The sequence below is a fragment of the Electrophorus electricus genome, chromosome 25, assembly GCF_041902795.1.
Source record: "Electrophorus electricus isolate QZ-2024a chromosome 25, ASM4190279v1, whole genome shotgun sequence".
In the NCBI taxonomy this organism is placed as follows: Eukaryota; Metazoa; Chordata; class Actinopteri; order Gymnotiformes; family Gymnotidae; genus Electrophorus; species Electrophorus electricus.
The window spans coordinates 11,104,037-11,127,500 of record NC_137521.1 but is presented as its reverse complement, the minus strand read 5'-3'; the positions used below and the strand labels follow the sequence as shown (position 1 = coordinate 11,127,500).

Sequence of the window (23,464 nt, the reverse complement as noted above, 5' to 3'; positions counted from 1 at the left end):
TAAACAGGACGCTGATGAATTCAGACATGAAGGCACCTAGGATTTCTGGCCAGGTCTGGAGAGAATTTGGTAACGTGACATCTGTGCTATCTCTCTCCCTCTCTCTCTCCCTCTCTCCACGCTTGTGCTGGGAGCAGGATGGTACAGCATACAGCCTGTGAGACTGTAACTGACTTGGCTATGAACAGAATTACAAACACAGCCAATACCATCCTAACTGACTCTCAGCCCCTCACATTCCTGAGTCGTATTGTGGTGAGGTGTGTGTTGTTGTGTTTTGTCAGCACCGGGCTTCCTACATCCATCTCATTCCTTCCTGACATCTGTTGTAGGCAGCTGCAGACTAACAGTTACAAACGTGGTAGCAAACACAACCTAGGAGATCAAGCAATTGGCCAGAATTTTATAACTGCGACTTAAAAAAATCTCCATTGCACATAACCCTAACAGCGAGTTTCAGTGTTGACTGCCCTGGGCCTTCCTTTCAGTAGTCTCTGTTTCTTTAATTCACTTGTTGCACAGCCTGGTGCAATACTCATGGCCTGAAAATGTTACAGGCTTGTGGGTTCATTTCTCATGTGACAGTTGCTCCACCAAACAAGAGGAAAGCCCCACACATCAAACGCGGCGAGTGGCAGCTCACGGCCTGCGATCGAGAGCTGCCCTCGGTTGTCAATTGTTGCCCTAATGTTGGCTCCCAGAGACATGACCATATTGGGAAGTGCTCAGAGGGGCCTATCCCCTGACCCACCCCCTGCCTAGGAGCAGCGAGTGGGGGTGGGCGGGTGGGCACCCTCCCCATCCCTTCCAACCATGCGGGTGCTGGGATTCCAAACACTGCGTCTGGCATGCAGGATTCCGCTGGATCTGGCAACCATCTCCCATCACCGAGGAGCCTTACAGGGAAAGTGGGGGTTCTGCCAGGTGTCCGATACCCTCTCGCTGTCAGCAAGGAGCCACGAATGGCCGTGCTGGGATCAGTAGGGGCCCGACAGACTTCGGGCGTTCATCAGTGACACGGATGGAACAGGTGCAATGGCGCACGCGCGCTGGTGGTCAGACGCATCAAGGCCGTGGCCCATGCTTGTCTAAGTGGTGGAATTCTTTAAGGCAAGAAATTGCAGTTCACACTGGAGATCTGACCGAAGCGAAACCATTTTAAAATTCTTTCAGCATATTTAAACTTGGCTGCTGGCTGTTGACAGGTAATGCTTTTTACTGTTTAGGGTAGCGTACGTCAGAAGTGAGGGAATGCGGTTGGCAGCGTGTGACCAGTAACTGCCCTTGGGTAGTTTCCTGTGCAGTGGGACCTGAGCTAATGCTGTGTAGTTGAGCTCGCCGTTGAGTCCTGAAGTTCCAGTGTTCTGCAGGAGGTGCTACCTCAGAGCTCCTCGTCCAATGAGGCCAGCCGGTGTCACCTGTGGGAGAGTGAATTTAAAAACACAAAGCGGAACACACAAGGGTGTGATAAACCTGCTCCGTTACCTACACCGGTCGCGTGTGTTTGTGTGGGCGTGTTTGTGCATGCGCGCTGCTTTTTGTTTTGGCTTCTCTGATACGTTGGTCGGCTGGTTCGGCTTTCTCCAGGAAGACTGCGCTCCTCTTCAGCGCCTGCCAGTGACTCATGCGGCTGACGGGCTTCGGCTGGTGGGCGTTCTGAGGACCCTTCAGAAGGCGGAATGTTCTCACCGCCCAGTCTAGTGGAGTGGAGGCGGATGAGTGAGCAAAGAGGCTGGATAACCAGCTCACGGCATCTTGGGAAATGCGGGTCGGGTGGGGTGGGGCGGGGCGGGGGGGACGAGCCCAAACCTGCATGCTGCTCCACCAGTGGCACGGTGGACCTGCTGCTGCTACTGCAGCTTCTGAGGAACCGGTCGAGGTGGAGCCGTGACGGTCTTAACCTCTGAACTGTGAGGTCGGCTGCGGCGTCCGTGTAAGCCACCCATCGGTTCAGCAGGCAGGTTTGTGATTGCACGCGCTGAGTGCAAATAACATGCTCTCACTGTTTTAGTCAGTTTGGACCAGAAGCCTTGTTGCCTGGTCGTTCCGGACTGATAGTATTCCGCAGCTCACAGAAACATCGCGAAAACCTCAAAACGGTTACAGAGCCGCCTGGACTTCATGAGCAGGCTGACGACAATTATCCAGTATGCTCGGTTAACCTCTTAATTAGAAACACCAACCTGTCTTGTAGGTTCATTTCAGAAGTGTGCAGTTAAATTGTCTTGGCTATTGGCATCTGTGGGCATGTACAATGTCGGTGTGTTACCACACTAATAAGACCGTGTTCCTGCCCAGATGTAGGCCAGGTTCTCTCATGGTCATCCCTAGACATGTGCTTTTGTTCTGCTTTACTGCTTAGTGGAACACTCACCTCGTACGTACACCTTCTGTATGAGACGCAATGACTGTTGCCTGTGGGCACAACAAGATATTTGCAGATGTGTAGTCTGGCTACATGCATATGTAGCGCTCTCTCTCTCTCTCTATCTATCTCTCTATCTCTCTCTCTCTCTATCTATCTCTCTCTATCTATCTTATTTATATAATACTTTATCATAAATATTTTCTTTATAAATTTTTTGTGTGTGAAATAACTTTCACTTTTGACGTGGTTGTGGCGCAGTATTTTCGCAATGCCTGGTTTGCGCTCTTCAGGACTGAGATGGATATCATCATTCCTGGGATCTGTGGAAGCCACGCCTCCATCTTAACGGTGACCGCCCAATTTGCCCCCGTCTCCGCTGGGAGAACACTGGTGTTTTCCTTCTGCATTCTCTCGGTTTTCTCTTTCAGTTTACTTCTCCAACGTACTGCATTCCTTCATTCGGATGTTTCCAGCACTCGAATGCTGCTCTCTTCTACATCTTACCTACCATCGCAGTGTCTGGTGGGTTCACCTTGCCTGTCTGGGCTGGAGGTCCCACAGGGTCTTAACCTCTGCAGTCCCTCGTATTTGTACTTGAGGGAGTCCAGCTCCTACTCTTTACAAATAATTTTGTATATTCTCCCTGTCACTTGGTTGTAGCTTTCATTCGATGCTGTTCCCACCAGTATGTCCTGTCCTGCTCCTGACTGCTAGGTAGTCTCAGGGGTTCCTGATAGATACAGACAGATGCATCATATATGAGTACATATTTAACCTCCCATGTAGCGATTACTGTATTGATTTATTGGGTAACAGATGCAAGGCTCATTTATGGGCATTTCTGGCAGAATTCCTTGGCTAACGATTCTGCCCGAGTCTGACAGTTGTGTGGACTGAAATCATAGATTTGCTTAGAAAGTGATTGCAGGTTCAAAATGGCATTTGCAGCTGTACAATATACTTTTGTTCTTTATAGACGGGTCATTAGATAACGGGACAGGAAACAGAAGTGGTCTGACCCCTAACTGATCCAGTATTAGATTACTTGGATTACGTTTGTCCAAGTGCCATGCAGTGTTTTGTGCAGTGCCTTTTTTTTTTAACCTATTTGTTTTGTAGCTGGTATAAGTAATAAATATAGCGTTTGCTTTTATCAAAAAACAGGGCCACGTCTGACCTCGGACCTGTTGCAACAGGTCTGTTGGTTTGACTGCATGGATTATATTTAGTTTAGCCATGTCATTTGTTTTCTGCAGCTGAAGGCGGAGGTCTTCACTGGAAATTAAGCACAGAGAAATGATATTGTGTAATTGTTTTCAATTGACTCCAGGGTTCATGATTGTCTGCAGTCTCCAAAAGCAAAAAGGCTTACTGACACGTAATATAATGTTGTCTCTAACAACTGTAACACTGTCTACAAAGCAGACGATGAGAAGCAAACACACACGTTTGTGCTGACTAGACTGTAATTACTGCACCCTTTTCATGTCTCCCATACCAAAGAGGGCCATTACAAATGTACAGAGTTCAGTGTAGTTCTTGCACTGGTCTTGCCTGCCCCCAGGCTGAGGCATCACATTACGTTAAGTGTCAGTCGGTCTCTTCATTGGTTACCTGTAGGTTTTATACCGGAGTTTAAGATTGTTTACTTAGTTTTTACACGTTGTTATCGTCTTGCTCCTCTCAGCCTTAGCAGGATGACGGTTGGGTGTGTTTCAGTTCCACTCTGGTCCTCCAACATGCGTGTGCTTGTCTCTCTTCAGACCTGGCTCAGACTCCCTAGAGCCCAAGAGCTACTGACTGATGCCTTAATAAAGAATCTCTCACACTAGTTCATTATTGGATCAGTTAGGTTCTTATTCTCTTAAACTTTGTCCTTTCTTGTTGCTTAGTGTCTATTACAGTTCATTTTGTTTTCCATTCTGAACTTTGCAAAGTCTTTTTTTAAATTAATAATAATTTTAATGCAACTCTAAATCAGAGAAGATTGGGACACATGTTAAAATAAAAAAAAAAGGCTTTTTGTAAATTATATTTTAAATTCTTTTGACCTGTATTAAACTGAAAATACAGTATATGATGTTTTACCTCATCAATTTAAATTTATTTTTCAAAATAAAAAATGTCAATTTTCATTCTTGCAACATGTTTCAAAAAAAGCTGGGACAGTAAAGTGCTTTATAATGCTGCTGGCCCTGTTCTCAACACAGGCAAGCCTGTCTCTCGCACTGTGTACTGGGGATAGGTCGGGTCCATCAGCCACACCCTGTACATGTGCAGCCATGCCTCTGTAACGCCTGCTGGACATGGTTTTGCATTGTCTTGCTGAAATGGGCATAGGTGTCCCTGGGAAAGATGTCATCGTGAACGCAGCCTGTGTCTTCGAGGTGACGTCACCGTGAAGGCAGCGTATGTTGCTCCAAAATCTCTCTGTATTCTTCGGCATTAAAGGTGCCGATGCAGAAGCGTAATTCCAACTGACTGTTGGACTTGTTGCTGGTAACTGTCTGGAAGTCGCTCCTCTTTGGTCTGGAGAACACTTCCACAAAAAATAAATACTTAATGTCGCCTTGTCTGAGCACAGTACACGTTTCCCCTGTGCAATGGTCCATCCCAGGAAGACATGCACGTCTCCGAGCTCACAATGCTTCCTTTTGGCACAGAGAAGCTTTAACTGGCCTACTGAACTGTTTTGTAGTGCTAGACAAAATAGGGTTTGCCATGGTAGCCCTGAGCGTGTGTGGTTCTATCGGTTACAGATGAATGACGGTTCTTGCCGCAGTGCCGGCGGAGGGATCGCAGATCATGGATGTTCAGTTCAGGCTTGCCCCCTTGCCCTTTACGTGCTGAAAGTCCTTCAGGTTCCTGGAACCGTTGAATTTTGTTATGCACTGTAAATGGTGAAACATCCGCGTCACTTGCCATCTTTCTTTGAGGAGTCATTTTTAAACCTTTTGTTCATACTCTCGTGCATTGGGTGTCAGAGTGGCGAACCGCTGTCCATGTTGGGCCCCAGTGGACTAGGGCATGCCTGGGAGCTGCTGCTCTACCCAATCTTGCTTGCAGTCATGTTGGCAGCACCTTTTACAAATCATATTATTGGGGTTATGACCTCATCACTGGCCCTAAACCTCCTCACCCCTGTTTAAGTGCAAATTGCAGGAATGGATGCATGTTTACAAATAAAATAACGCTGACCCGACAAAACATCAAATATCTTGTATATATTAAATATCTTAAATGCATGCTATCTGCATTGAAATGGAAGTCAACATACATTTTAAATCGCTGCTGTTGTTTTTTTTAAATTTGCATTCTCCATACCGTCCAACACTTTTGGAAATTGTAACATTTTTAGCACGTGATGGAGTATTTGAGATTACCTTAACAACTCAACACGGTTTATGTTCTGGTTGTGTAATGCTAATCGTTGGTTGTAAAATGTTATTCCTTGTCAGCTACATTAGTCCTGTAGCTCTGATCCACAACCAAAGAAATCAAACTTGGGCACCACACACCTCTTGGTCAATCAAAAATAAAAAGAGGCCAGCAGCGAATCCGCACGCGCTGGGCGTCCAGGGAGCCGTGCTTTTAAAAGTCGCCTCGATCTGTTTCTCGGGAGGAGGTAGTGCAGGGGGGCTGGCACCTGTGATTGCGGTCGTCTCTCCCCGCGTGCCTGCCAGCAGCAGGAGGCGGCATTGTGAAATGGAGCCCTTCTGCCCGGGAACAATGCCGGCTGACCTTCAGCTGGAGCGCGCTCCCCCTCATTCTGTACATTGTTCCTCATTTAGCAGGCGGAAAGATGCCCCGCGGCCGACGTTAAGTCTTTCTGGGAAGAGTGCTGACTGGTGTGCTGGCGGGCGGGTTCGCGCCCTCGCCGGTCCCTGCAGCGTCCGCGGGCGCGCGGGCGCGCCCTGGCCTCTCGTAAATCCTCCGTGCTGAGATCGGGTTGCGCCTACGTGCTGGCCGTCGCCAAGGCCACGCGGAGGCCATCGTTGTTGTCGTCGTCCGTCATTCTGGACAGAGAGTCCTGCGCTGGGCCAGCTGTGCCCTCGCTGGCCTGTGGACCAATGAGATCACAACGCTGAGCAGTAAACAGGCTGGCCAATAGCCCGGCTAGGATGCCAGGTTTTATATTCATATGTTAAATATTTTTATTCTACATCTGCTGCCGGAGCTCCCTCTAGGGTGCACCGGTCTCGCTTGATCACTGGGGGCTGGGGTGTTGCACTCATCCTGTCCTGGTGCTACCCACTGAACTGGTATGACAACGGATTGTGCTGTAAAGCTTCATATTTGGATGGGGAGAGCTAACCGGAGGTCGGTACAGAAGGCCAGTGTGGAGCAGGGGCGCGTGGACACCCTGTTTAAATGGCTGCCGAGCGCTCTCTGGCCTCCTGCAGCGCTTCCTGTTCAGGGCAGCTGTTCCTGTGCGTCCACATTTAAACCTGATCAGTGGCGCATTGGGGAACAGATCAAAATAGTTTCCCATGTTTGGCCCTGTGCATTGTGGTCCATGCTATTTTCTTCCCTCACTCAAGGGCACGAGGAATGCAACTGAGATGGCGGGTCTGGTTCATCCCGAAAAAGGGAATCTTTGTGCTCTTCACCATGGACCGTTTCCTCGCGGTTTTGGTCGCGGGTGCTTTGTAGAAGTCATGCATGCTAAGGACGATTACAAGCAGATGGATTAAACCGGCCTCACCCTTGGGAGTGTGTTGCAGTTGTGCACTTTCAGACCCGTGACAGTCCAGGTCTGCGGGTGACTGGTGTCCTCTTCTCCGTATTCCCCCTGATGCAGGATGTGCACGCAAACAAGATTTTTAATGTACTGCCCTACCGTCCAGCCCCTCTGAAGTCTCTGTGTGTGTGGTGGGGGGAGGGAATTCTAAATTCTGGTCTAATCTCTGCAGAGATGAAAAGATTAATTACCTTTTGAATGGGTTCAAGTGTCAGTGAGTCAGAGAGACATGTGGGAATGTGTGTGCAATTGTAAGGCCTTTGCGTGAATGCTTCTTCCAGAGCTGCTAATCTGGGTCGGATTGAACGGTAAGAGAAGATCCCGGTCTGGACTGACTTGAATTACACACTTATTCAGTACTCGCGATCAGCTGATCGGTTTTTGGATGAAGCACTCCGTGCTCTCTAGACAAGTCACCGTGCTCTCCTCTCTCTGCATTTGAAAGTAAGAGGACGTTTTTCCAGTACTTGTAGATTCAATGCAGGTCGTGATACAGGCTGGGTATTTTAGTCTAATACCGAAAAGCTTGCATGCGGTTTTGGGATCACTTTACATGTACTATGCTGTATCTCTGTGTTTTCGGTTTTTACAGGGTTTAGGATTCTTCACCTAATCAGACTTTCTCTCCCCGTTTGCATGTGTCCAGTGGGAGATAAAATCCCCGCAGACATCCGGATCTCTTCCATCAAGTCCACTACGCTAAGAGTGGACCAGTCCATCCTCACAGGTAACAGCTCGGCACAAACAGGTCAGGTTAATGCTGCACTCGCGTTCCCCCACATGTTCCCGATGATAAACACTCGTTCTCTCTGTGTGTCCGGATACAGGCGAGTCCATCTCGGTCATTAAACACACTGATCCTGTTCCTGACCCTCGCGCTGTCAATCAGGACAAGAAGAACATGTTGTTCTCTGTGAGTGCTCTCCCAAAGCGCCCAGCACCGACCTTTTTAGCTGCTTCTCTCTCTCACTTTTGTTAAATGTCACTCCAGAATGGAAGCCTGCCCCAGCTTACCTCATCTGACCTTTGGTGTGTAAAACAACCCCAACTTATTCCTTTACGGGACCAAACACAAAAGGGCAGTGATTCCCGCTGGCGAGAGCCGTCCACGTGTGCATGACCCTTCCTTTCTTTCTCCGCTGACCCCCAGGGCACCAACGTCGCGGCAGGCAAGGCGGTGGGCGTGGTGGTGGCCACGGGCGTGAACACGGAGATCGGCAAGATCCGAGACGAGATGGCGTCGACGGAGCAGGAGCGCACGCCGCTGCAGCAGAAGCTGGACGAGTTCGGCGAGCAGCTCTCCAAGGTCATCTCGCTCATCTGCATAGCCGTGTGGATCATCAACATCGGCCACTTCAACGACCCCGTGCACGGCGGCTCCTGGATCCGCGGCGCCATCTACTACTTCAAGATCGCCGTGGCGCTGGCCGTGGCCGCCATCCCCGAGGGCCTGCCTGCTGTCATCACCACCTGCCTGGCGCTGGGCACCCGCCGCATGGCCAAGAAGAACGCCATCGTGCGCTCGCTGCCCTCCGTCGAGACGCTGGGCTGCACCTCCGTCATCTGCTCCGACAAGACGGGCACGCTCACCACCAACCAGATGTCCGTGTGCAGGGTGAGCTGGGTCTGGTGGCGAATTCTTGTCGAATGCTAACTGGTCCCCGCTGGCTTTCTAGCGGTATTGGCCACAATTCTCGCCCCTTTTCTGGATGAGGTCCTCATTGAATGGGCAGTTAGCCAGCTGTGAAGTCTGGGATTAAGTCCAACAGAATAGTTGAAAACGGTGAAACGGCGTCAGCTCAGTACATGGGCTTAGAAGACCCACTTGTAGCATCACGACTGGTTTCAGTTTGATTATACGCGATTGCGAAGGACCATCAGCCTTTTTTAATGCCTGCTAGGGCAGTACTACCCTTCACCCCTTGACCTGACATTCATCGAGTCCGTTGTTTCAGCCTGAGTGTACTCTTCTTCCTCTGGCGTGGCTGGCCTGAGATCTGCCCTGCCTGAGTTTCCATCCTGCAGCTGTGTTTGTTGGCCTCGCGCTCGCTGAACCCAGCACACCTGCTCGCCATCCCCTTGTAGATGGAGATCTCCATGACTGAGCTGAGCTCGGCTGCTTCTCTGCGTGCAGAAAGGCCTAGCTCTGCGTGAGCGACGGCCGTATGGTGCCAGGGCCTGCAGTCATGGCTGCACAGCTGCAGTGTGCAAAGGAATGGTTTTATCAGTGACATGGCTTTGCTGTGTCTCTAAGGCACAAAGGGGAAATTAACCATAAGCTTCTCTCTCTCTCTCTCTCTACCCCCTGTCTCGCGCGCTCTCTCGCTCTCTCTCTCTCGCGTGCTCTCGCTCTCTCTCTCTCTGAACATGCTCAGTTCCTCACTCCTCCTTTACATTTACCAACATTCAACATTTCCCAAAATGGCAGCTAAAATTTATTTATATTATGTAAAATTGTCCTATTATCATTTATTTATTTATTTGAGAAGAGCCAGCACTGAGTACTGCTAGCTTCACTGAATTCAACAGCTTGCAGGCCAAATACAGACTTCTCTGCAAAGAGTCCACGGACTTAATGTTTACAGTTTCATGACGTTCTTCTGGGAAATATTTTGCTGCCGTGTGTGTGTGTTGTACTGTAAATGCACTCATTTCCAATTTAGTTTCCAAGTTACAGCACAAATGCATCATAATAGCGTAGAGCAAAAAACAATGTGTCCTGCCATTAGAATTGGCCTATAGGATGTAAGCTTGTGTTGATCTGTACACAGCACAGTTGGATTTGAGGAGTGTAACCGTGTGTGTTCTATATTGTTCTCTTTTTGTAGATGTTTATCGTGGACAAAGCTGAGAATGACAGCTGTTCTCTGGCAGAGTTCACCATCTCTGGATCTACATATGCACCCGAGGGAGAAGTGTGAGTGGCGCAGCGGTCAACACTTACAGCCCCAGTCACCTTACAACAACTCAATTCATTTCATTTACCTTATATTTTCACTGCTAGAATCAAAGTGCCTGGCGTTTTGTTTTCTGACAGGTGTGTGTGGGTGTAGGATGATTATGACGATGCCAGCATGCTGGGTTTGTGATGATCTGACGCGGTCCTGTCACCCTACAGGTACCTGGATAACCGGCCGGTGCGCTGCTCCAACTACGACGCCCTGGTGGAAATGTCCACTATCTGCGCTCTCTGCAACGATTCCTCGCTGGACTTCAACGAGGTAGCTCCGGCCTCCTCCGTCAGCGCAGATGCCAGACATTCGTGTGAATCTGAACATATTACAGTTACATCATTAACTCCACAGATAGAAAGTGCTACATTAGTTTACTATAAAACGAATAACTCAAAATTAACATTGAATAAGGGGAAACTAAAAAGATGAGTTTAAGTAACTTTTTAAAACATTTACGGCATTTAGCTGACGCTTTTATCCAAAGCGGCTTACAGTTATAAGTGAGTACAACTTGAGCAATTGAGGGTTAAAGGTCTTGCTCAGGGGCCCAACAGTAGCAGCTTGGCAGTGGTGGGGCTTGAACCAGCAATCTTCCGACTACAAGTCAGATACCTTAACTACTGAGCTACTGATGCACTTTTTAAATGATTCAAAGTAGGCGTGGTGTTAACTGAGTCAGGTAGGGTATTCCATGATCGAGGTGTTCTGCAGGAAATGGCTCTCTCACCTGTGGCCACTAACAGAGTAAAGAGAGAGGGGTCATGGAGGCAAATGACCTTAAACATGAACAGCTTTATATGTTAAAATAAGTTTTAAAATGGATGGGTTTTAAATGTAGCAAAGCAAAACGGAGCATTATAGCAGTCCATGCAGCAGGAAACAAAGCCACGTTGGTCTCCGTGTCAGACGCTGAGAAGAGGCCCAAGCTTGGTAGTGTTAAGATGGTAGAAAGAGGTTTTGGTAAAGTTCTTGATGTAGAAAACGTTAACTGACCATCAGATATGACGCCGAGATTACATAAGTGACTTACCTGAAGACTAAAATCACCAGATTTAAGGTTGGGGGAATACAGAGTCAGACCTAGGCTGTGGTCGAAGGCTCTTTATTACAATCATGAGCAAAAACATGAGCAGGATACCAGAAGAGGGAATCTCACGATATGTAAACAGGAAACCAACAAAGTAAACTGTAACAGAACATGGAATACAAACAGGGAGTGTACGACGGTGCTAAGCGAGGCTAGCCATTAAACGGTGCTAACCGACAGGCAGAGCTAGTCATGAATAAAGACCAACACGAAGACGCTAAAACTAGGTATCTTTATACAGAGAATGCAAACTAGACACATGTGAAAACTGTCAGCGACAAGGAAACCTAAACAAGAGGCGGGACCAACAGAATGAAAACAGAATGAGTAACCAGTTGGGGGCAGAGAAAACGAACCAAGGAGCAAAACCAGGAACAAAACAAAGACCACCAATTAACAGAATCCCAGTCTTAGTAGAATTTATCTGAAGAAAATTCTCTTGCAACCAGATTTTTATTGGATGGAGACAGTTGGAGATTAGAACAGAAGCAGATGCCAATATGTTGCTTTTAGTGCCGATATAAAGTATGAAGCCAAGTTGTCTAAATGTGTGTGCCTTTGTGTGCATGAAGTCTAAAGGTGTGTACGAGAAGGTGGGCGAGGCCACGGAGACGGCACTGACCTGTCTTGTGGAGAAGATGAACGTGTTTGACACGGATGTCAGGAGTCTGTCACGGATCGAGAGAGCGAATGCCTGCAACTCGGTAAATATCCACGATATTTACAAACCCCACTCGCTGTGTGAAGCAACGTGATTAACTGTGTGTGTGTGTGTGTGTGTGTGTAGGTTATCAAGCAGCTGATGAAAAAGGAGTTTACCTTGGAGTTCTCCCGCGACAGGAAGTCCATGTCTGTGTACTGTAGTCCCAGCAAGAGCAAGTCTACTTCTAGCAAGATGTTTGTCAAGGTGACTGACGCTTCTATCCAAAGCGACTTACAATTATGTCTGAGTACAACTTGAGCAATTGAGGGTTAAGGGTCTTGCTCAGGGGCCCAGCAGTGGCAACTTGGCCACTGGTGGGGCTTGAACCAGCAACCTTCCGATTACAAGTCGAGTACATTAACTGAGCTACCACTGTGAAGGTGTTAACGATGAATACAATCTAATAGCCTTTTAGCATTAGCATTACAACATACTTTCACTTACTGACAGTAATTGTTCCCTGTAAAAACGTGGTGGTGGTGTCCGCTCGCAGGGCGCTCCAGAGGGGGTGATCGACAGGTGCGCGTATGTGCGCGTTGGTGGTACCCGCGTGCCGCTGTCTCAGGGCATTAAAGACAAGATCATGTCTGTGATCCGGGAGTACGGCACTGGGCACGACACGCTACGCTGCCTGGCGCTGGCCACTCGTGACACTCCGCTCAGGAAAGACGAGATGGTTCTGACCGACACGGCTCGCTTCTCCGACTACGAGGTACTGCCGGATGTTCGCGGGTGGACTGCGGCTCTGCATGCTTCCACGCGCTTGTTTTTGATGTTTGATAAACTGAATTCACTATCTAGAATTTATGACCGATACATATACAGTGAAGTAAAGTGTAATCATGGGACTAAACGTCACCAACAAAGTGTTTCTTCATAAATACATGGTTAACCAATCAATTCATTCATTGTTTTTTGCATAATTAAATTGTCAATACTGTTACATTGTACTGTCGCCCAGTTCTCATGCACCTCCTGATCACTTTACCACAGCTTCCCTATGTAAGCGCATGCACTGTCATATGTGTGTAAGTTACTCTGGAAGCGAGCCTCTTCCAGGTACTGTGAATGAATCACTAAAGGGTCACCCCAGGCTGCTCCACTTTCCCAGTGTGTGGTGTTACCTAGGTAATGGAGGCCAACGCGGTTTTCCTTCCCCACTCTGTGCAGTCGGACCTGACGTTCGTGGGCTGCGTGGGCATGCTGGACCCGCCCCGGGCGGAGGTGGCTGCCTCCATCAAGCTGTGCCGTCAGGCGGGCATCCGGGTGATCATGATCACGGGCGACAACAAGGGCACGGCTGTGGCCATCTGCCGCCGCATCGGCATCTTCGGCAAGGACGACAACGTCAGCCACATGGCCTTCACGGGGCGCGAGTTCGACGACCTGTCGCCCCAGGCCCAGCGCGAGGCCGTCACGGTCGCACGCTGTTTCGCCCGGGTCGAGCCCTCGCACAAATCCAAGATTGTGGAGTTCCTCCAGGGATTTGATGAGATCACTGCCATGGTAACAGCTCCAAGCCAAATAGTATTTACAGATTGTGACTGGAATCTGTTTGGAACATGAGTTCAGATGACACTAACAGACTAAGAGATTCTTTGACCATTGCAATTTGACAGTTGTCGCTCTAGTTAATTTTATATGTTGCCTAAAACTATATTCCTCGTAGGATCTTGTTATTGTGTTTGACGTTGCGTAGATCGTCGTCGTCGTCGTCGTCGCCGCCGCCATCGTCATGGTTCCGTTTCTCCACAGACGGGAGACGGAGTGAACGATGCTCCAGCCCTGAAGAAGGCGGAGATCGGCATCGCCATGGGCTCTGGCACTGCTGTGGCCAAGACGGCCTCCGAGATGGTCCTGGCCGACGACAACTTCGCCACCATCGTGGCCGCCGTAGAGGAAGGCCGAGCCATCTACAACAACATGAAACAGTTCATCCGCTACCTCATCTCCTCCAACGTGGGCGAGGTTGTCTGGTGGGTCTCCAATCAGTCAGGCAGCCAGCCGCTTTGAGTTCGGTCGTTCTCATCGATCCTGCGTCATGCAGTGCTCGGATGCGGGCATCTCTCAGCTCTGACCCCGGCCCCTGTTTTAACGCCAAATCTCTTCTCACTGTTCCAGCATCTTCCTGACGGCAGCGCTGGGCTTCCCCGAAGCCCTCATCCCCGTGCAGCTGCTCTGGGTGAACCTGGTGACGGACGGCCTGCCCGCCACAGCGCTGGGCTTCAACCCACCCGACCTGGACATCATGGGCAAGCCCCCGCGAAACGCCAAGGAGCCCCTCATCTCCGGCTGGCTCTTCTTCAGATACCTGGCCATCGGCTGTGAGTCGCTGTGTTCTGTCAATTGAGAGGAACCAAGACTCGGAGGGGGTGTCAACACCAGACAGAAAAACAAAACAGAAAAACAAAGTTAAGGGGAATTGTAGCAACACGAGCATTTCTGTGAGAGAAAGGATTATAGCATTATATTTGCTAAAGTGATATGAAGTTGTGGAAACGGTGCAGGATCCTGTGACTGGTCTTGTTTCTGGAGGACCCAGTGCTGCATGGGTGTGGTTCCCCAGACCTGACCCACCCTACACTGATTCCACTCAGAAGGGTGTCGGGAAGGGGCGGAGAGTCAGAGGTGGGGTACTGCAGGTGCTGACCCCGCCATATCCGCTGTGTCTCGCAGGCTACGTGGGGGCAGCTACGGTTGGAGCAGCAGCCTGGTGGTTCACCATCGCTGATGACGGACCTCAGGTCACCCTCTACCAGCTGGTACGTAGTGCTCATGCAGGGTCGCAGGGCAAGGGGCATCCCATGGGGGGGTTGGGTTGGGTGTTTCCCAGTAAAGTTGCACATGTCCACACTACCGTGCATCCAGTCATGTTTTACCGACCCTGATGTATGCTTAGATCAGCTTGTTTTCAAGGGTGGAGCTTTCTGACTGGTTGACCTTGAACTCTCTCTCTCTCTCTCTCTTTACCAGAGCCACTTCCTGCAGTGTAATCCTGATAATCCAGAGTTTCAGGATTTGGAGTGTCATGTGTTTGAGTCCCCGTACCCCATGACAATGGCCCTGTCTGTTCTCGTCACCATCGAGATGTGCAATGCTCTCAACAGGTCTGGCTCATGGGGGGGGGAAAACGACACAACACAGAAAATAGCTGATTTATGTTCTAGATTATTATATCGGGCGTTGCTGCAGGAGACTCGTCATTTCCACTCTGGACCTTTCCATACCAACATGCTTCCACCATTTTAATTCTTGTTGCTCACCTACCTTGTGCATCCATTTTGGTTTCCTTCAGTCACAACGACTGTGTCTTCTACCATCATCTTTATTCTCCATCATAAACACCTCTCTCTCTCTCTCTCTGTCTCTCTCCCTCTCCGTCTGTCTCTCTCTCTCTCTCTGTCTCTGTCTCTCTCTCTAGTCTGTCAGAGAACCAGTCCCTGCTGCGCATGCCTCCCTGGGAGAATGTGTGGTTGCTCGGGGCCATCTGCCTCTCCATGTCCCTGCACTTCCTCATCCTGTACGTTGAGCCTCTGCCGGTAAGAGCGCCACCTAAAGGGCAGGAGTATGGGCGTGCCTTGCTCTGCGCATCCATCGCTCCTAGCAGATATGGAGCCATAAATAGAATTTTGAAACTACACCATCTTGTATTTCATCTCGGGTTATGGAATTATAGACTTTTTTTTTTTTATTCCCCCCTCTTCTTAGGTCATCTTCCAGATCACACCTCTGAACCTGACCCAGTGGTTGATGGTGCTGAAGATCTCTGTGCCCGTCATCCTCTTGGATGAAATACTCAAGTTCGTCGCGCGGAACTACTTGGAGCCGGGTAAAGAGCCTTTCCCGAAGGCGCGGCGTGGAGCCTGCTCTCTCTGTGCATGTGCTCAAGGCATCTCTTGGCCCTTTGTGGCTCTCTCACTCCCCCTGGTGGTGTGGCTGTACAGTACAGACACTAACACGAGCCGTCTGCTGTTGTCCCACTGACTGATCTGAGAACTGCAGTGACACTAACACAAACACCAAACTTCAGAACAGGAAACATTAACAAAGAAACACATTAATGTTGAAGTTATGATGGTCATTTGCACAAGTATTCACAAACAGTATGTTTGTTTTTTTTACAATTAATCCAGAGTGATTACTACCATTTAATCATGACATTATGTACACAGGATTTACAATGAAAATATGATTTTACAATTTATATATATATATATATATATATATATATATATATATATATATATATATATATATATATATATATATATATATATATATATATAATACATAATATAATACTCATCTGAACCCCTTGTAAGCCATAGTTAGATCATAGTCGGAGTGGAAAGACATTTTAATAACTTTTAATAAAGATTTCATGGACTTATGAGGCAACTCTGCAGCACTCTCAGCTGACTGCTGTTACAAGATGGAGAGAATGTGGATTTGTCGCGTGCATATTACCGCAGAGCTAAGACCATACTCATCAGAACTCAGATTAACTCAGACTTTTGACCTCTAATGTGTGAGATTTTGAAGTTTGTTTACTTATTTCTTTTAAGCAACAAGGATTACTTTGCTTGAATGGCAGAATAGACCTACCTCACTTTCGTGTCCAGTTAGCCTTCATTTTCACCTCTGTGGAAAACCAGCCTGGCCTTACACACACTTAGTTCTGAGATGAGAAAACAGTATCCCCGCTACCAGGCTGCGTTCACTAGAAATAACAGATCAACTAGACTTGTAGTACTAATAGTATTTTAGTTAAAAGTTAGATCAGGTGGTCCTTACACAGTTTTTGGTGAACATGTTTACATGGACACAATTTATAGTACTATTATATCACATGAAACCTCTGAGGCTGTGTAATGAGGCACAGTGCTATAACTTTGTGTGTGTGTGTATGTGTGTTGTACTTAAATGAGCATAAGTCCTAGTTTCCAAGTTAATTATTTCAGCACAAACACGTCTACCATAATACCGTAAGGCAAAGAATTCTGGGATAGTTAATCCTGCCGTTAGAAATGGCCTATGGGGTGCAAGCTTGTGTAAATCTGTATATAGCAGTTTGATTTTAGGAATATAATAGATCCTCCCTATATTTTTAATATTAGTTATACAGAGAATGTCTTTAGTCAGGTTGGCCCTCGCAGAGCATGCAATATTGGAAATGTCTGTAAAAAACAAAACAAATAACCCTTGTCTTTCCCTCCACTTGCTTGGCTCTGAGAGTGTGTACCTCACAGTAACCTGCTGCTCACCACGTGTTCGCCTCGTCAGCTCCTCCCCGACTACTGTACTGCTGTAGGAAGGGGAATAACACTTACTTCCATTTGTAGCCTTAAAGTGGTACTTATTGTTTAAAAAGGTATGGTACCTGGTTTCCCAACCTTCAGCCCAGGGAGGCCCCCACACTGTGCAGTTTTATCAAGCTAATTACTGCATCTGTAGTTCATGGTCGATTTTGCCAGTTTTCATTTTTGGTTTTTTTTTGTGCTTTGAAATTGACTGTTAGATCATATAGTACATATGCAGTAGAGCTTACTTTGTAAACACTAGAATATTCCTGTAATACTTACCTGCTTCTTATCCCTTTCGGTTAAAACAATGATAAACTGTGCAATGCTGTGGCCATCCAGGTTTTGGAGTTAGTGATGCAGTTTAGTAGTACTAGAGCCATTCTTTCATGTCTAAAATGTTTGATTGCCTTGTTTTGGGGTGAATTGAAACTTAGTCCTGATATCTTGTAAATCTACCAAACCTTTGTTACTAATCATTTGCCTTTTTAAGTTATTCACTACAGTCTGCCATGTTTTCACATCTATCTCTCTCTCTCTCTCTCTCTCTCTCTCTCTCTTTCCCTCCCCAGCACGGGTTCTGTAAGTCTGGTCCACTCTCGGTAACCCTTGCAGATGCTGTACAGGTTTCATTCGTTTAGTGCGTGTGTTTTTCAGCACATTGTCTTGCATGCCAACTGGGCCAAGTGCTAAAAAGAACAAACACATTTTATAATTAGTCTATGAAAGATTTGCTTTTTTTTTTTTTTTTTTTCTCTCCCCCCTGTTACTGTGGTAAAGAACTTTCTGGAAACTAAAACAAGGTTTTAAGGGTATTGTTCCTGTTGCATGCCCCTTAAGCTTCTGAACCATTTGATGCTGGTAAAACTAAGCTTTTGTATAGCACAGTAACACTTAATTTATATATATTTTTGAAATGCCATTGGTGACAGGCACCTGTTTATTTCAAGGGAAAGTTTTTTTTTTTTTTTCTGGTGAGGTACATCAATCAAATGACTGACGATCATTACTTTGCACAGTGATGTACGTCCTGCTTTAGAGCTAAAGTATTTGAGCGTGGAGGCCTTTGACAGCCTGTTGTTCTCATGTCCTGTGACGAGCAGAGACGAGACGCTGCCTGTTCAGCGGTGAATGTTGTAATTATCCCAATGATTTGTGATCAATAAAATCATACATGGCTGTGTTGACGTCTCCTCTCTCTGCAGCAAGGGCGGTGTGTGAGCGCGTTCTCTAGCTACAGTGGCCCAGTTTTTGATATAAAGTGCAATTCACACAAAAAAAAAAAAAGATTTGCTAAAGGACCTCATGATTTTTATTTTAACATTCCAAAAATAGTATTATTCACAGTTCACAATACCATACAATGTTATAAACATCATAAAAATAAGTGACACCAAAGTGAGCACTTTAGTCTACGTTACACGACTGTGGAGGGGTGGGCGGCTCACTGCTCTGGAAAGATGTGAGCGGAGGCTACCCTGCAAGAGGCAGGTAGCTTCCGTGACCGTTACAGGGGTCAGAATTATAAATATACGAGTTAAGATCATGTTCACTAAGTCCAATAGTACATGGCATGATAGGGGCAGGAAGAGCATGAGGGAGGGGAGCTCTGTAGGACAACCTTGGATGAATAACAAAGAACGCCCAAAATAGATATGCTTAGTTCAGATGTCAAACACTGCTACCTGGTCATAAAGGATGTAGAGGCCCCCCACCCCCGTCACATAGGGTTGGACCTACGGGAGTAATAGCGCTGTGATCCCTCTGCATGGTGTGAAGTGATTCGCAGTGCTCAGGGAGGCCGCTTTTATGGCGTTTTAAAAGCACCTGAAACGGCTGAAAAGAAGCCTTTTCTGCTTACACCAGCTCAGGCTCCCCTCACAGCCTGCAGCTGCTGCCGCACTAGTTTGTGTGGTGGTGTTTTTTTGTTGGGTCTATACTATGGCTATCAAATCATTCTCGTAGAGAGTTACCAGCGCTGCTCTGGGAATCCTATTGTGCAGTGATACGAGGCAGGAGGGAGCTGGCAGCACGTGGCGTCACTGCATTCCGAACCACTGCTCCTGGTCGGCCCACTGCGCAGCCTCGCTGTCGCTGCCCTCCAGGTCACCCTCCTCTCCGCTGCCCTCCATGTCGTCGCCGTCGAGCTCCACGGTGGCATCGGTGGGACTTTCCTCTTTCTCCATCTTCTGCATGCCCTCCAGGGACTTCTGGTCGTTCGGGTCCAGGCTGCAGAGGAATGCACACGGTCACGGCTCACAGGAAGAGCAAACCGTCCCAGGTTTTAGTGTGACAAACACAGAACCATAGTTCCTAGCGGTTAGGTTCCACCAATCTTAATAAAGATCGCGTTGTCTGGCAGCTAAAGTCGTTACACCTCTGTCACTCTGATCCTGCAAACATTCATTTTGCCAATTGACTGACATTACTATGTGGGGGAAAGTATTTTGTCCTGAGGGGAATAAAATATAGCAATTATAAAAATATAAATCCATCCTCGCTTGAAAACAGAAGCTAGCTGTGAGTTTGGCAACCTGAGCAGAAAGCCTGCCAAGGAGCTCAAGGTTATACTGCTGAAGAGCTTATAATTACACCAAGGAAAAGGTCACACAAGAAGCAACATTTACCTGAGTGCTATGCTATACTGGTCCATGGCCTCCTGATAGTCATTAACAGCCACTAGAAAATCTCCCAGCATTCTGTGGAGCATACAGTCACTCTGATTGGCCAGTGTACTTCGCAGGAGTGCAATGCCCTCATCATATTTCTGTTCTCGACCTAAAAAACAGGACAAAACAGACTGTAATAATGACAGAAATAAATGAAAAACGTGACTGACACAACTCTTCTCTGAGAACACCGTGAATTGGTTACATACTAAGAAGTTCTGCTTTCTTCACCACGGCTTTGATGTAGTCTGGGCGCTGGGCCAGGGCCTTGTCCAGAAGAGTCTTGGCCTTCTCTTGTGTCATGGGGTCCTCCAGACACACCGTGGCCAGGATGGTCAGAGTCTGCGCATTGGCACCCAGGGTCTTATAAATGTTATTGGCCATGCCCATCGCCTCACGGATGCCATTGGATGCCAGGTAACAGTCGATCAGCCCTTCGGTAAGGACACAGTCATAAGGACGGTTTCTGTTAAAATGTGTTATAACTGTGTCCATGTTAATCACATAAGCAGCCCTGACAGAGCAGCCAGAGATCCATGAGAACAAACAAGCTGGGAAATTTATCATAAATAAGTTATAAGTAATTGGGAATAAATAAGTTGAGATTTTATCATCAACATGTTAAATCACTGAAGCTCTCCATCATTACTCACAGTCTAAGAGGAAAGTGACTTCCTGACCTTTCGACATTCTCTACCCTGCAGGTGCGCTCCGTGACCCTCTCACCTTCGTAGCAGTCCAGGCGGCAGGGCGCCAGCCTCATGGCCTCTCTGAAGTGAATGATGGCCTCCTGCACGCGGCCCATGTTGCGCAGCGCTGCCCCCTTCAAGAGGAGCGCCTGAACGCTGTTGCTGTTCAGCTGGATGGCCTTTGCCCCCAGGTATAGGGCACGGGAGTAGCGCTTACTATAGAAGCTGTGACACCTGACAGACAAAAGGTGTAGGATTAGAGGGGAGTTCCTGCCTGCAGCCTTAAGCAGTCGGCCGCCCGCCTACGCACATTTGCGTGCCACCCTTGCTAACGCACAAGCGATACAGCTCGCTGACTGCAAGCTCACGGACACTGTGAGCTGAAAGCAGGCAGGTGGCAGGACAGCCCCGAGCCGGACTCACCCGGATATGACCCACGGCTCGGCGTGCTGGTCGGAGATGTTGAACAGCCGGCCCCCCAGAACCTCCACGTCCTCCAGATGTCCTTCGCGAGCCATCAGGTAGCCGTACACATCCATGCCTACGGAGCAGCATGAAGCAACAAAGCATCGATCAGTCTAGTCACCGCATTCAGCACTCAAACATGCGTCATCCTTTACTGAGAGCTACAAAGCAAAGGGGCGTTTCCCGCAATTCGGTTTGATGTTGCAAAGAACATGAACAAACCACATGCTCTACCTTTGATCAGATAAGGGTCCAGCATCTGTGCCTGTTCAAATTTCAGGATGGCGTTCTTGGTGTCTCCAGCTCTGAAGTAGACATCCGCCAGGCTCACTAACAGGTTCACATTATCCCTGAGGAGGGACTTCTTCTCCAGAGAGCTGCGCGAGACGAACCAGCTGTCGTTAGGAGATGCCCAAGCAGTTCCCTCAACTCCACATACACAACAGATAGTTCAGCACGTTCCAGGGAAGGACAGATAACATTGCAGATAAAACAAGATGACAGGGTATCTAACAACCTCAGAAGAGAACCAAGCAATCCAAATTCACCCCCTAGCATACCAAAAACTCTTTAACATCAAAATCATTCTAAAATAGAGAAAATTCTGTTAGGACCAGAAACCCCCCTGCCTTGCTACTGGGAAGCAAGCGCCTCACCAGATTGTGTTGATAGCTCTGTGATTGTCTCCACCATGGATAAAGGCATAAGCTTTGATCCAGACGGAAAGCCAGTCCAGGTTGGGAATGGTCTGAATAACATCCATCGTCATGGAAGCCACCTCGGCTCCCTTCACCGACAGGGAGAGTAGGCCTGCAAACGACCCCCCCCACACACACACACACACACACACTTGTTGGGGCTGGAAGGTAGGGGCACATGAGCGTTATCCATTTCTCATGCAGCAGTCATATGGCCTATAAGGGCTTTACTGTTACCTACCAATAATGGCATCCAGGGCTAAGGGACACTGTCTCAGAACCTCTTTGTAGCTTGTGACTGCAGATCGCTCCTGTCCCGCCTTTCGGTACAGATTCGCCAGCATCATGTTGATCTGGTGTGTTTGGAACACAAACGCAATTAGAAAATGGCTTCGCAAGCCGTAAACAAAAGTCTGTAAGACTACAGTAATAAATATTTGTTTATTATTTTTGCTGTGACTGCAGTGATGCAGTCACAGCAAAAGGCAAAACACCTTCGGAGTCCTCTGCCTTGAGGGAATCCCATCCAGCACAGAGATTGCATCTTTGTCCAGCTTCAAAATAGTGTAACACTCCGCAATCTTGTACTTCACTTCAATCTCTGAGGGCAAGTTCTGGGGGGGAGAAACACGGGAATTATGTACGTGTATGTGTACCTCAAAAGTCCAACGCACACGCAGCACTCCGTACTGGGTGCAGGGCGTCCTCCAGGGAAGGCTCACCTGGGCTTGCACTGACGACGGGCCACCTGTGCTGGACGGACGCACTTTGGAGGTCTTGCTGAGCACTTTCTTCTGCTGCAGCGCCATGTTGTACTTGCAGGCTGCTTTCCGGTACTCTTTGTCGTGGAAAATGGCATCGGCGTGGTGGACAAGCAGCTGGTACTTCTGAGCCGGGGAGAAGAGCTCCCTGCGGGCACAATCACACGGCACACACGTTCACACACAACTACTCCGCATCGGTTTACTCTGCCCGCTTAGCACTCGGATGAGCTCCGTAGATAGCGGACAGGACAAATGAAGACAGCGAGCTAGCGGTTAGCTAAAAAAAAGCTAATGACAAGCGCCTAACATCATGCTGGGGGATTCGCTCGCACAGAAAAAGGCATAATATGAACTGTACCCTATGCGCACAGACGCAAAAACGTACAGCATACACATCCAAAGGCAAAAGGGCGTGCTGCGGCTACTGCTTACGGGTTGTTTGTGCTCATGGTCAACAGCAGGCTGCTCACAAGACGAACGTTTGAATGTAGTCCCGCAGCCGCCATGTCCCGCACATGATCGATGACATTCATTGTTTTTGTTGTTGTTTTTTTTTAAACTGGTTTCTGATAAACGAGAAAGGTAAAAATATATATGTTTACAAACGAGCAATCGGACAGCGGAAGAAGCTTCAACGTAAACGAGGAGGAAACAAATTTTTTTTAAAATGGCAGTAAAATAATTTTCCTTTCAAAATAAAGGTCTCTGTGCGCGTGTCGCACCAGTGAGCGCGGACGGGGCTATTGGGCGGAGCAGAGTGCAAAACTAGTCTGCAGAGAAGGCAAAAGTGAATGTTTCCCAAAGAATAAATGATCCCTCACTATACAGAAAACGGAGAAAATCTGCTTTGTGAAACTTCTCCTGTCTTACTTACCCCTCCCAACGTGAGCAGGAGCTCATTTACATTAAAAGCAGCGTTTATGCAGTAAACGTGTCCTATCTGATTAAGTTTGTTTTATTAATCTGTCACTTGTCTGAACAAACCCATGAGACTCAGCTCCCTTTTACCTTTTATTCAGCAACAGC

General features: G+C 47.9%; 2 protein-coding genes across 2 annotated transcripts in view; one reads left to right on the top strand and one right to left on the bottom strand.

Annotated features, from left to right (window-relative positions):
- Nucleotides 1–18,336, top strand: part of atp2a2a (ATPase sarcoplasmic/endoplasmic reticulum Ca2+ transporting 2a) — a 25,211-nt gene extending 6,875 nt beyond the window's left edge. The window contains exons 6-21 of the mRNA XM_027009967.3: nucleotides 7,756–7,836; nucleotides 7,937–8,022; nucleotides 8,260–8,724; nucleotides 9,938–10,026; nucleotides 10,228–10,330; nucleotides 11,723–11,854; nucleotides 11,938–12,057; nucleotides 12,347–12,565; nucleotides 13,024–13,359; nucleotides 13,609–13,829; nucleotides 13,975–14,177; nucleotides 14,530–14,615; nucleotides 14,827–14,960; nucleotides 15,275–15,392; nucleotides 15,562–15,682; nucleotides 17,726–18,336. Of these exons, the coding sequence (XP_026865768.2) occupies nucleotides 7,756–7,836; nucleotides 7,937–8,022; nucleotides 8,260–8,724; nucleotides 9,938–10,026; nucleotides 10,228–10,330; nucleotides 11,723–11,854; nucleotides 11,938–12,057; nucleotides 12,347–12,565; nucleotides 13,024–13,359; nucleotides 13,609–13,829; nucleotides 13,975–14,177; nucleotides 14,530–14,615; nucleotides 14,827–14,960; nucleotides 15,275–15,392; nucleotides 15,562–15,682; nucleotides 17,726–17,739 (2,528 nt within the window). The 3' untranslated portion in view covers nucleotides 17,740–18,336. The remainder of the gene's footprint in view (nucleotides 1–7,755; nucleotides 7,837–7,936; nucleotides 8,023–8,259; nucleotides 8,725–9,937; nucleotides 10,027–10,227; nucleotides 10,331–11,722; nucleotides 11,855–11,937; nucleotides 12,058–12,346; nucleotides 12,566–13,023; nucleotides 13,360–13,608; nucleotides 13,830–13,974; nucleotides 14,178–14,529; nucleotides 14,616–14,826; nucleotides 14,961–15,274; nucleotides 15,393–15,561; nucleotides 15,683–17,725) is intronic.
- A 111-nt stretch (nucleotides 18,337–18,447) lies between these two features.
- anapc7 (anaphase promoting complex subunit 7) lies at nucleotides 18,448–23,104 on the bottom strand. The gene is made up of 11 exons (XM_027009971.3): nucleotides 22,871–23,104; nucleotides 22,397–22,583; nucleotides 22,169–22,288; nucleotides 21,916–22,027; nucleotides 21,633–21,786; nucleotides 21,211–21,353; nucleotides 20,935–21,052; nucleotides 20,549–20,745; nucleotides 20,032–20,256; nucleotides 19,781–19,931; nucleotides 18,448–19,382 (listed from the first exon to the last, which is right to left on the bottom strand). The coding sequence occupies exons 1-11, from the start codon at nucleotides 22,969–22,971 to the stop codon at nucleotides 19,193–19,195; spliced, it is 1,698 nt and encodes a 565-aa protein (XP_026865772.1). The 5' UTR covers nucleotides 22,972–23,104; the 3' UTR covers nucleotides 18,448–19,192.
- Nucleotides 23,105–23,464: the final 360 nt, after the last annotated feature.

What these genes read in the sequence shown, in the direction of transcription:
- anapc7 (XM_027009971.3), bottom strand. Translation starts at nt 22,971, where the DNA reads ATGAATGTCATCGATCATGTGCGGGACATGGCGGCTGCGGGACTACAT. An exon ending in ACCATGAGCACAAACAACCC is followed by an intron (nt 22,584 to 22,870) that starts GTAAGCAGTAGC and finishes TTGTGCCCGCAG; the next exon opens with GGAGCTCTTCTCCCCGGCTC. An exon ending in CAAGGCAGAGGACTCCGAAG is followed by an intron (nt 22,028 to 22,168) that starts GTGTTTTGCCTT and finishes CAAACACACCAG; the next exon opens with ATCAACATGATGCTGGCGAA.